A 9124-nucleotide genomic window follows, 5' to 3' on the forward strand; every position below is an offset into this window, starting at 1 on the left:
ATAGGTTTTGTAACGCCTCAACAATCATAATACACATTAATGCATGGGATATGTAACACCTCAACGATCGTAACCCTCTAACAATCATGTGAAAGCTTAATGCCTCTATGCATCATGATCTCATCACCTCACTTCAATGCATTGAATAACTTTTGAAAAATAATTTATGGGGATATCAACAAATCCATATTTGTCTATCTCTTCACTTCAACATTTGTCGCTCACCAAACTCCTTTGACTAGGGGACGTGGCACCTATGTGGCTTGAGATCGTGGACTCGGTCTATGGTTTGCTTACCTAATTTTTCCAATACTCTCATTTTATTTTTTTCATTATTTATTAAAATAATATTATTTAAAAAATACATTTTCAAGTATAGCAAAATGAACTAAAATATTTATAAAATACAACAAAATTTCGTATTATATCATTAGTAGACTTCTATAAGTATCTATCAATGGAAATATTTTCTATAGTTTTTCCATTCACAAAATTTTCCTAAAACGAATCCAAAATTTTACTTTATATTTGTGACGGACCCTGTACACTCAGATAGACATCTATCACTTTAGTGATAGACACTGATAGATGTTTACTTGAGTCTATCAATAACAGAAAGTAAAAATTTGTTATATTTATAAATATTTTCCATAGTTTTGTTATTTTAAAAGAAAATCTTTAACTTTTAAATACGGAAATTTTCATAAATATAACAAACCGGCAAAATATTTACGGCTCGTATAACAGTCATTTTTTAAACATTTTAGGTTTGTTCTTCCGTCCTTCTTCCCCTCTTAGTCTTTTCCATCGTCTTTCTTCTTCTTTGTTTTTTCCTTTCTTCCCTCTTTCTCTGTTTCATCGTCTTTTTTTTTTCAAACAGTTATTTGGTTCATCGTGTATCAAATATAAAATATCTGTTTTTTTCAAACTTTTTTATTTGGTTGTTTAAGATCATGTAACCATAAAAAAGCGACGATTTGGATAGCCAAATCTAAACGATCATGTACAAATAATCCTAAAAAATCATTTAGATTGGGGTAGTCAAATCTAAACGATCGTGTACGAAAAAATAAATGATCGTGTAAACAAAGCTAAATGATCGTGTACCAAAAGAATCTTAAAAAAATCGTTTAGCCAATCTAAACGGTCATGTACCAAATCTTGAAAAAAAATGTTTAGATTTGGGCATTTGGCTACCCAAATCTAAACGATCAAATCTAAACGATTGTGTAACCAAATTAAACAATTTTAAAAATAAATCGTTTATATTTGGTTATCCAAATCTAAGCAACCAAACCTAAACAATCAAACCTAAACGATCGTGTACTAAACAACAACCAAATATAAACGATCGTTTATCAAATATATTACGTGCGTTGTTAACGGGTTAATGAAACATTTTTTGTATTTTCTACGGTGGGCCTATGGGCTTTTCCCGTTTTCAGAATTGTTATATACAATATAAATATTTTTCCGGTTTGTTTTATTTTTTAAAATACCCCTCTTAAATATGGGGCGTTTGCAAAAAAAAAAAAAAAATTATGATAATAGGGCCTATATCACTACATCTCTTAAATTGCAAAAGTAGCAAATTTAAAAGTGAATAGTCCTCTAATAGTTCTTTGATAGACGTCTGATATATCTAATTACTTGTCATATTTGCAATATGTAAAAAAAAAGTGCTATGGACTGTTTTCTTTCTAATTTTTTTTTGTCATATGATATAATTTCTCTTTAAATATTAAGAGAAATAGATGTCTTTTAAAAAATCAACATGTCTAAGTTCTTTTAAAAATGAATCAACTTAACTTATAAAAATTATAAGATAGATTAATTTCTCTGAAAAATATAGATATGTAAAATAAATGTTAATTTTAAAAGATAATATTAAAAAATAAATAAAAGTCTGTCTGAAAAATATAGATATGTAAAATAAATGTTAATTTCAAAATATATGCCATAGTTTTGCCATTTTCAAAATTCCTAATAAAAGAATCTAAAATTTTACTTTCTTTATATTTGTGATAGACCTTATACATTTAGGTAAACATCTTTCGTTTTAATAATAAACACTAATAGATGTTTACTTGAGCCTACCACAATCTATGGTAATAGAAAGTAAATTTTATTATACTGATAGATATTTTCAATAGTTTTATTATTTTTTAGAAAAATCTTAACTATGAAGAGAAATAGTTGTGGCTACATTCTTTTAAAAATGAATGAATTTAACTTATAAAAATTAGAAGATAGATTTGGCTCGCTGAAAAAAAATATATGTAAATAAATGTTAATTTAAAAAAATATTAAAAATCTATAATGATTTTAGCAGAATCTAGAAAGAGTAAGTTGGGTGAGAAATACATGATTTTTAAAAGATTTCATCCCAATCTGTTCTACAAACACACACACACACAAAAACACAGTTTAGATTCTCTTATAATCACTTTTATCCCTCATGGTTTGGTGTCTCCATTGAGGTACAAATAAATTCTTTCCTCTTTTCTAATCAACCAATTTACTACAATATGTCGAAAAAAAAAAGTTATGTGGAAACTCGAAAACGTTCTATGTTCTTGGTTCCTTAAACTTAAAAATCATGAATCTAATTCTATTTCTGAAACCCAACATCTTGCTTGGCTTCCTTCTAGGCACCCACTCATCAAGTACGAATAAAACATATGCATAAGCTACATTTTTGTTTTTACACAATGTCCAAGGACTTACATGGACCAAAATATTTATGAAGTTCAAGGACTAAAAGCTTAAACTACAATGTTTTCTTCTATTAACTTCATGCAACCTCAAACTCAACTTTGTTAATTAACAATGCTAAGACTAAACCAACCAAACTGTTGTTTTAATTGATTGAAGCTCATGCCAGCAGAAAGAGTCTATGAAGATCCAAGAACTGAGATGGATGTTATAAATATGAACCTCTCTTTGCGGGAATTAGCAGATTGAGAGTTTAGGTTGAGAAGGAGAGATGGGAGACCCGTCACTGCTACGGTATTCTCCACACCACGCATCTTGAACCTGAGCAGCAAACTGCAAATTCCAGAGAACATCTTCAAGGGAAGGTCTGGTGACTGGATCCTTGAGCAGGCACCTGACACATACTTCCATCATTGTCTTCAATGATTGATCTAAGCATTCGTTTTGAATGCTCGAATCAACTATGCTCCTTCGAGCAATGCTATCTGATGAAATGGCTTCTTGTAACTGCATACATTGAGAAACATCAAAATCCGAATATAACAAGTAACAACATAGAGAGTCATGCATACTTTGTCATATTCGAAGATAAATTTCATTTAGCTTTGTGGACACATGCAACATGCAAGCGCTCATATTGACGTATCGAAATGCAAAGTAACCTCTACTACCTTCTCTCTTAGAACATTAATTTCGCTTTTCGATTTGAGTGCTCGCCCACGGATGATTTCTAGTAATATTACTCCAAAGTCGTAGATGTCAGCTTGAGCTTCCTGATTGATCCTGTGAAGCAACAAAATTGAGAGTCAATTTCATAGAGCAGTATGGAAGGTGGACAAGAGGACGGAACATGTAAAAGAGTTGGTTTGTTGGATAATGCAGTCCATGTTTTTATATAACTGTAGTATTTAAAAGAGTGAATGTACACTGAATATAATCATAGACAACCTTTCATGGCAGCCAGAATCTTTGGATCCACCGGAAGAAACTCCCCGACCGACCTGAGAATTTAACCGGGTCATTACAAACTAGAGAGAACAAAAGGGCCAAGGAGGTGAATAGACTGCACAACAGAAAAGTACTTCTTTATTGTACCTTAGCCATGCTCTCAGCCATTAGAGGAAGGTTGTAGCTGCTAATTTTAGCAGCAAGATTTTGATCCAGTAGTACATCTGTTATTTTAATGTTATTCGAATATACACCTGCAACCGTATGCAAAAACTGGATGCCTTTTGCTATTCCTACTGCTGCTGCTATACGTTGAGTCCAAGTAAGTGATCGCCTCGAGTTCCTTCCTGCAATGCATTGTGTGAAAATCATATAAGTTGAATAGTTAAATGCAAGAATGAAGTCAGCATGAACATTGGTAATTTCCATCTCCATTTATGAGAAACAATGGCATAGATTACCAGAAATCCAACTTCTCAGTGTGCCATTCGGAACATATTCAAAGACGAGAAATATTCTGCTGACACTTGAATCTTCCAAGTACAACTCGAAGCAGTGTCCAAGAGCACTAACCAAATGGCGGTGTCTGAGTTTTGAAATAAGGTCTATATGATGTGTGAAGTTTTGTGTGCTATATCTTTTTTTCATTTTAAGGCATCTAATGGCAACTAAAGAGCCATCCTTCAGCTGACCTCGGTACATCTGATAATGAAAAAGGAAGGACAAAGTCTTTGATGAGTAGATCTTTTAGTAAACCAACTGAAAATGCAAGAGACAAAGTTTACAAAGAGCATTTCATCCACAACAAAATTTGCAAACCAACATAAAGGATTGTATGATTTAATAACTGATAATCCAGTTTTGTCTACTGATAAAAGAAAAAAGAAAAAAACTGCAAACCGATATTCAGTTAAAGAAGAAAATGTAATGAGTTTAGATTTGTATATAGTAATTGTGTTCTATTACTCTTTTGTTTTTGAGTATTTTTTATTATTTCCTTTTATAATTAGTTGCGTTAGTTGGCTCTTGTCTTGTATTATATTTACCCATTAGTGGGGACCTTTGAATAAGAAGAAACATTGATTAAAAAAAACTCCTGCAATGTTATTTCCACTCCAATTAACATTGATGCAGTTGTTAATCCTTCTACATATTGTAACCCTACAAGGACATGAGAGTGTTAGATGATATAATATTAAATTTATCTTTATTCATTGCCTTAAGCGTTTTGATCAATGAATGATTTAACAATGAACAAAGATTGGAGCTATTATATCAATAGTCAAATTTGAGTATTATTCATAATGAAAGAATAGTGTATGATACGTAAGATTTTAGAGTTTGTTATACCTGTCCTTGAGAACCTTCACCCATGAAAGCAGAAGAGTCAAAATTTTTAGTAGCATCCTCAATCTCTTCATATGAGAGCAATCTATAAGTTGAAAGGCCAAGTGGTGCAAACTGCATTGTTTGAGATATATACCCTGAAGGTGAAGGAGAAAGAAGAAAAGTTCAGAGTCAAATTTTCGTAAGCTAATATATCAAATTGCATAAGGGATTCTTAGCTACTACACTTCTTATCTTAGTCATGGAACTTCACAAAGTACATAAATAAGCATCCATATGAAGCTCAAATGTAATCATTTTATAAACCTTGTATAAATATAAGATCGTTTATTATTGTGATCTTATGTTGTCAACTTGGGACAGAAAGTTTCTCCGTCACAAGAGAGCATTTTGAATAAGTGAGAAAGTAAGAGTCCTGAAAAAGACAGTCTCTCTAATATATCGTGTGCATTTTAGTTTGTTGCTTGTATGGTTTTAAGCTCCAAGGCATTGGTTGAGTAGTAGTGTTTATTAAACCCAAGTTTATCTAAGGTTAGCTTGAAATATCTCAAAATTTGTGCTTTTGTGGAGGTCTGTAGCAAGTAGAGAGAATGTTTTTGGTCACAAGAACTAGTACACCCTGTTCTCGAAAGCCAAAAAAATAGCTAATCGAAAGGTGGATGAGAAAAAATGATCTTACTTGCATCCGAGAGCAGCTTTGAGGTGTACCCAGCAGATGGATTCTCTACTATTAAATTTGTTGGAGGTTTCTTCACCGTATTCTTCTCATTCTTTCTTCTTACAACTATACAAACTATACCAAGTAAAATGATCACTCCGACAACGCCACCAACTATACTCAGGGCAAGAACTGCCTTACGTGATTGGTCTTTTTTCTTTTCCTCGGGTACAATGCCCACAGCTAATGCTTCATTTTGGCAATAGGAAACCGGATGCTGTTGTTGTTCTCCAGTGACAAAACAATTTCTGAGATACAAGACAACCCTGTTCCTCGTATCTGCTTGAAGACATTGTGGCAAGCTTCCAGTCAAGAGATTTGAGGATAAGTCCACAACTTTAAGTTCATCATTGCAAGAAATATTATCCATAAGCATTCCTGTGAGCTTGTTCCCTGATATATTGAGATAGGAAAGAGATGGCAGAGAAAAGAATGCTGATGGCAATGGCCCAACCAAAGAATTCAAGGAGACGTCGAAATACTGAAGTTGGTAAAAGGAGCTAACTTCAGGAGGGATACTAGATCTGAGCTTGTTTTTACTCAGTTTTAGGGTAACCAACTTATTGCTAAGTTGAGGGAATTGAGGTCCAAAACCATTGTCTTCCAATTCAAGTACTTGAAGGTTGGTCAAAGTGCTGAGGTCAGGCAACTCTCCATAAAAATGGTTATGTGAAAGTGAAAGAACTCTAAGATTTTCCAACTCATTTAGTGAATTAGGCAATGATCCATTGAGATTGTTATGTTTCAAGCTCAAAACGGTTAGAAGTGGAAGCACGTGGAACCAGTCAGGAAGCTGTCCTGCAAGCATGTTATCATCAAGTATAAGTGTCCGTAAGCCTGACAGCAACGAAATCTCCTGAGGGATGGCACCATATAGGAAATTAGAGCTCATGTTTAATATTTCCAGTGATGATAAATGAGCAATTTTGCCAGGTATCGACCCCCATAAACCAAGGGAAACTAATGTAAGGACTTTCAAATCTGGAAGCTTAGAAAGGGTGTTAACGAAAGATTTCATCGAGAAATTATGAGGTAGTAAAAGAGCTCCTTTCTTCCCAATTATATGCAACTGGGTCAAGTTTCCCTCATAGCACACAACAGTCACATAGGAATCTGGTTCCAAGTTGCAAAAATCCGTGCTATAATTCCAATTACTTAATACAGCAGGGAAGTTCAGAAGTTGCTGTATTCTTAACAGCGTCCGAGTCTGCGACAGTTGTAATTGCTCCGAAAAGTTGACTCGAACAAGAAGGATGAGAATGGCTAGACACAAAGAACTACGAAGTATTTCAGCCATTGGTTCTATGAACGGAACCAGCTGAAGGATGACAGTGACCTAGATTTCACTTTCCAGAAGCCAGTAAATTGGAGTTGCTTGTATCACATCGATACTGCTTCAAACAACAACAATGTTCTTCAGTCAAGTTGTTTCAGTCAAAAATATCTAAACCCGAGGTTCAGTACCAAATGCAGATACCCTGGAGCAGAAAAGTTCAAGGAGTGCCAATAAGCATATGATAACAAGCAGAGCTAACATAAAATATTCTTGAGAAAACAGAAAAGAAATTTCCCAAAGAAGGATGTGAACGACTCCATCTGTCCAGAAACAAAATGCCAAAATCCTCCCAACTAAAAAGATCAGAGAGAGAGAGAGAGGGGGAAAAAGTAATGTAGAATGATGAGGGAAATTTATTCTGTGAATTCAAATGTTTAGAAAAGCATAAAAGGTGTGACAAATGTTTAGAAAAGCATAAAACGTAACAAGAATTTCTCACCTTGACAAATAATGTAAAATGTGAATTTCAGCGTCTGGGAGAACAGTATTTCCCTCACCAACAGCCAAGACTTGTAGGTTCACCTAATTGAAATCTACACTCGAGTACTTCATGGAAAATGAAGAACAAGCAACCAACTGAAGTTGACTGTATCCTCTACATGAAGTAAGTCACAACAAAACTCCAAGATCCTCAACAAACAAAACCACAGTTTCTATTACCAATCTGACACTTTGCCAAGTTCAAACCCAGCAAAAAACTCATAAAATGACCCAGAAAGTACACTTCAAGTCAAAACACCTCAGGTTTTGCAGATATCCCAATTGAGTAGAACCAAAAGAACTTGAACCATACATTCACAAAACACCCCAGAAGAAGCCACAAAATCTCACTGACACGATTTTACAGAAGAAACCATTCAAATAGAAATCAGTTCCTCTAATAATAATACACTCCAAGACAATTTAGTGACATGGGTACACAAAAGTCCATTAAAACCCAGATGTCAAAAACAACAAATTACACAAACAGACACAGCATTAGCTCATTTTCCCCACATTCAAACATCATAAAGCCAAAAGTAGGGGGAATAAAGAAATTTCAGAGCAAAATGGATCATACCCAGATGGAGTTTTGAGTTAATTAACAGAATACATGCTTTATCATAATTATTAGGAGTCATCAGATGGTCTTAAAGACAAAAGGGAGCTCTGACTGAGAAGAAAAAGCAAAAGTGAACGAAAGATTCCTGCAGAAAAAGAAAGAGTGGGTCATCTTTATTCCTTCTGTGAGTGATATAATCACAAAGTGGAGAAGAAATTAGAGAAGTGAATTTAAAATTAGAGAAGAAATGTATTGATTTCGTGATGGGTGTGATGAAACTTTGAAATTTTTGTGGGTTTCTGTCAGATTTTGGAATGGAGGGGAGGGTGAAGAAGGGGAAGAGGGTGGTCCCTTGGCGAAGTCTGTTGCTTTTACCGCCTTTTCTTTTGCTATTCTATGCCATTGTCGTTGTAATGCAACTTTGCAGTTACTGCACATTTCTTTTCCTCTTTTCTTACAAAGTTTATCCAACGTTCAAAATTTCGATGTCCACAGAACGAACTATTGAAGTCGTAATTTTTACGAAAATGTTCATGAAAATATAAATACAAAATGTTGATGTCAACAGAACTGTAGATGTTTGTCACTGTAGGAGAATGTTAAAAGAAATATCGGTACAAAAATGTCAATATTAACAAGAATGTAGATGTAATTTTACGAGAATATTGATAGGAAATAGTCCATACAAAAAGTCAATATCCACAAAATCATAGCCATTGTAATTTTACTGAAAATGTTGAAGAAAAATTTGGGACAGTTGTTCAAAGTACCACATCTTAGAGTGAGGGATTTGGAAACAACATACTATTTTTTGAAGTCGTCATACAATGTTTCTTTTCGATCTGTCTCAATCGGAATCGTCCCTGAGATTTTTTATATAGTTTGGATAGGCCGAGATTCACCTACGTGTTGGTGAATCTAGCGAAATCTACCTAGAGATTTTTATGTTGATTGTGACAAAAATGCTCTAAAATATTATTATATTATTTATATGTATATATCATAATAAAGATAAAGA

General features: G+C 33.7%; 1 protein-coding gene across 1 annotated transcript; it reads right to left on the reverse strand.

Annotated features, from left to right (window-relative positions):
- Nucleotides 1-2662: 2662 nt before the first annotated feature.
- Nucleotides 2663-8609, reverse strand: LOC103486007 (probable inactive leucine-rich repeat receptor-like protein kinase At3g03770). Its single transcript, XM_008443796.3, has 8 exons — nt 7504-8609; nt 5690-7206; nt 5014-5147; nt 4125-4365; nt 3811-4010; nt 3664-3716; nt 3387-3498; nt 2663-3222 (listed from the first exon to the last, which is right to left on the reverse strand). The coding sequence occupies exons 2-8, from the start codon at nt 7023-7025 to the stop codon at nt 2953-2955; spliced, it is 2346 nt and encodes a 781-aa protein (XP_008442018.2). The 5' UTR covers nt 7026-7206; nt 7504-8609; the 3' UTR covers nt 2663-2952.
- Between the last annotated feature and the right edge of the window lie 515 nt (nt 8610-9124).

The sequence above is a fragment of the Cucumis melo genome, chromosome 8 (genome assembly GCF_025177605.1).
Source record: "Cucumis melo cultivar AY chromosome 8, USDA_Cmelo_AY_1.0, whole genome shotgun sequence".
In the NCBI taxonomy this organism is placed as follows: domain Eukaryota; kingdom Viridiplantae; phylum Streptophyta; class Magnoliopsida; order Cucurbitales; family Cucurbitaceae; genus Cucumis; species Cucumis melo.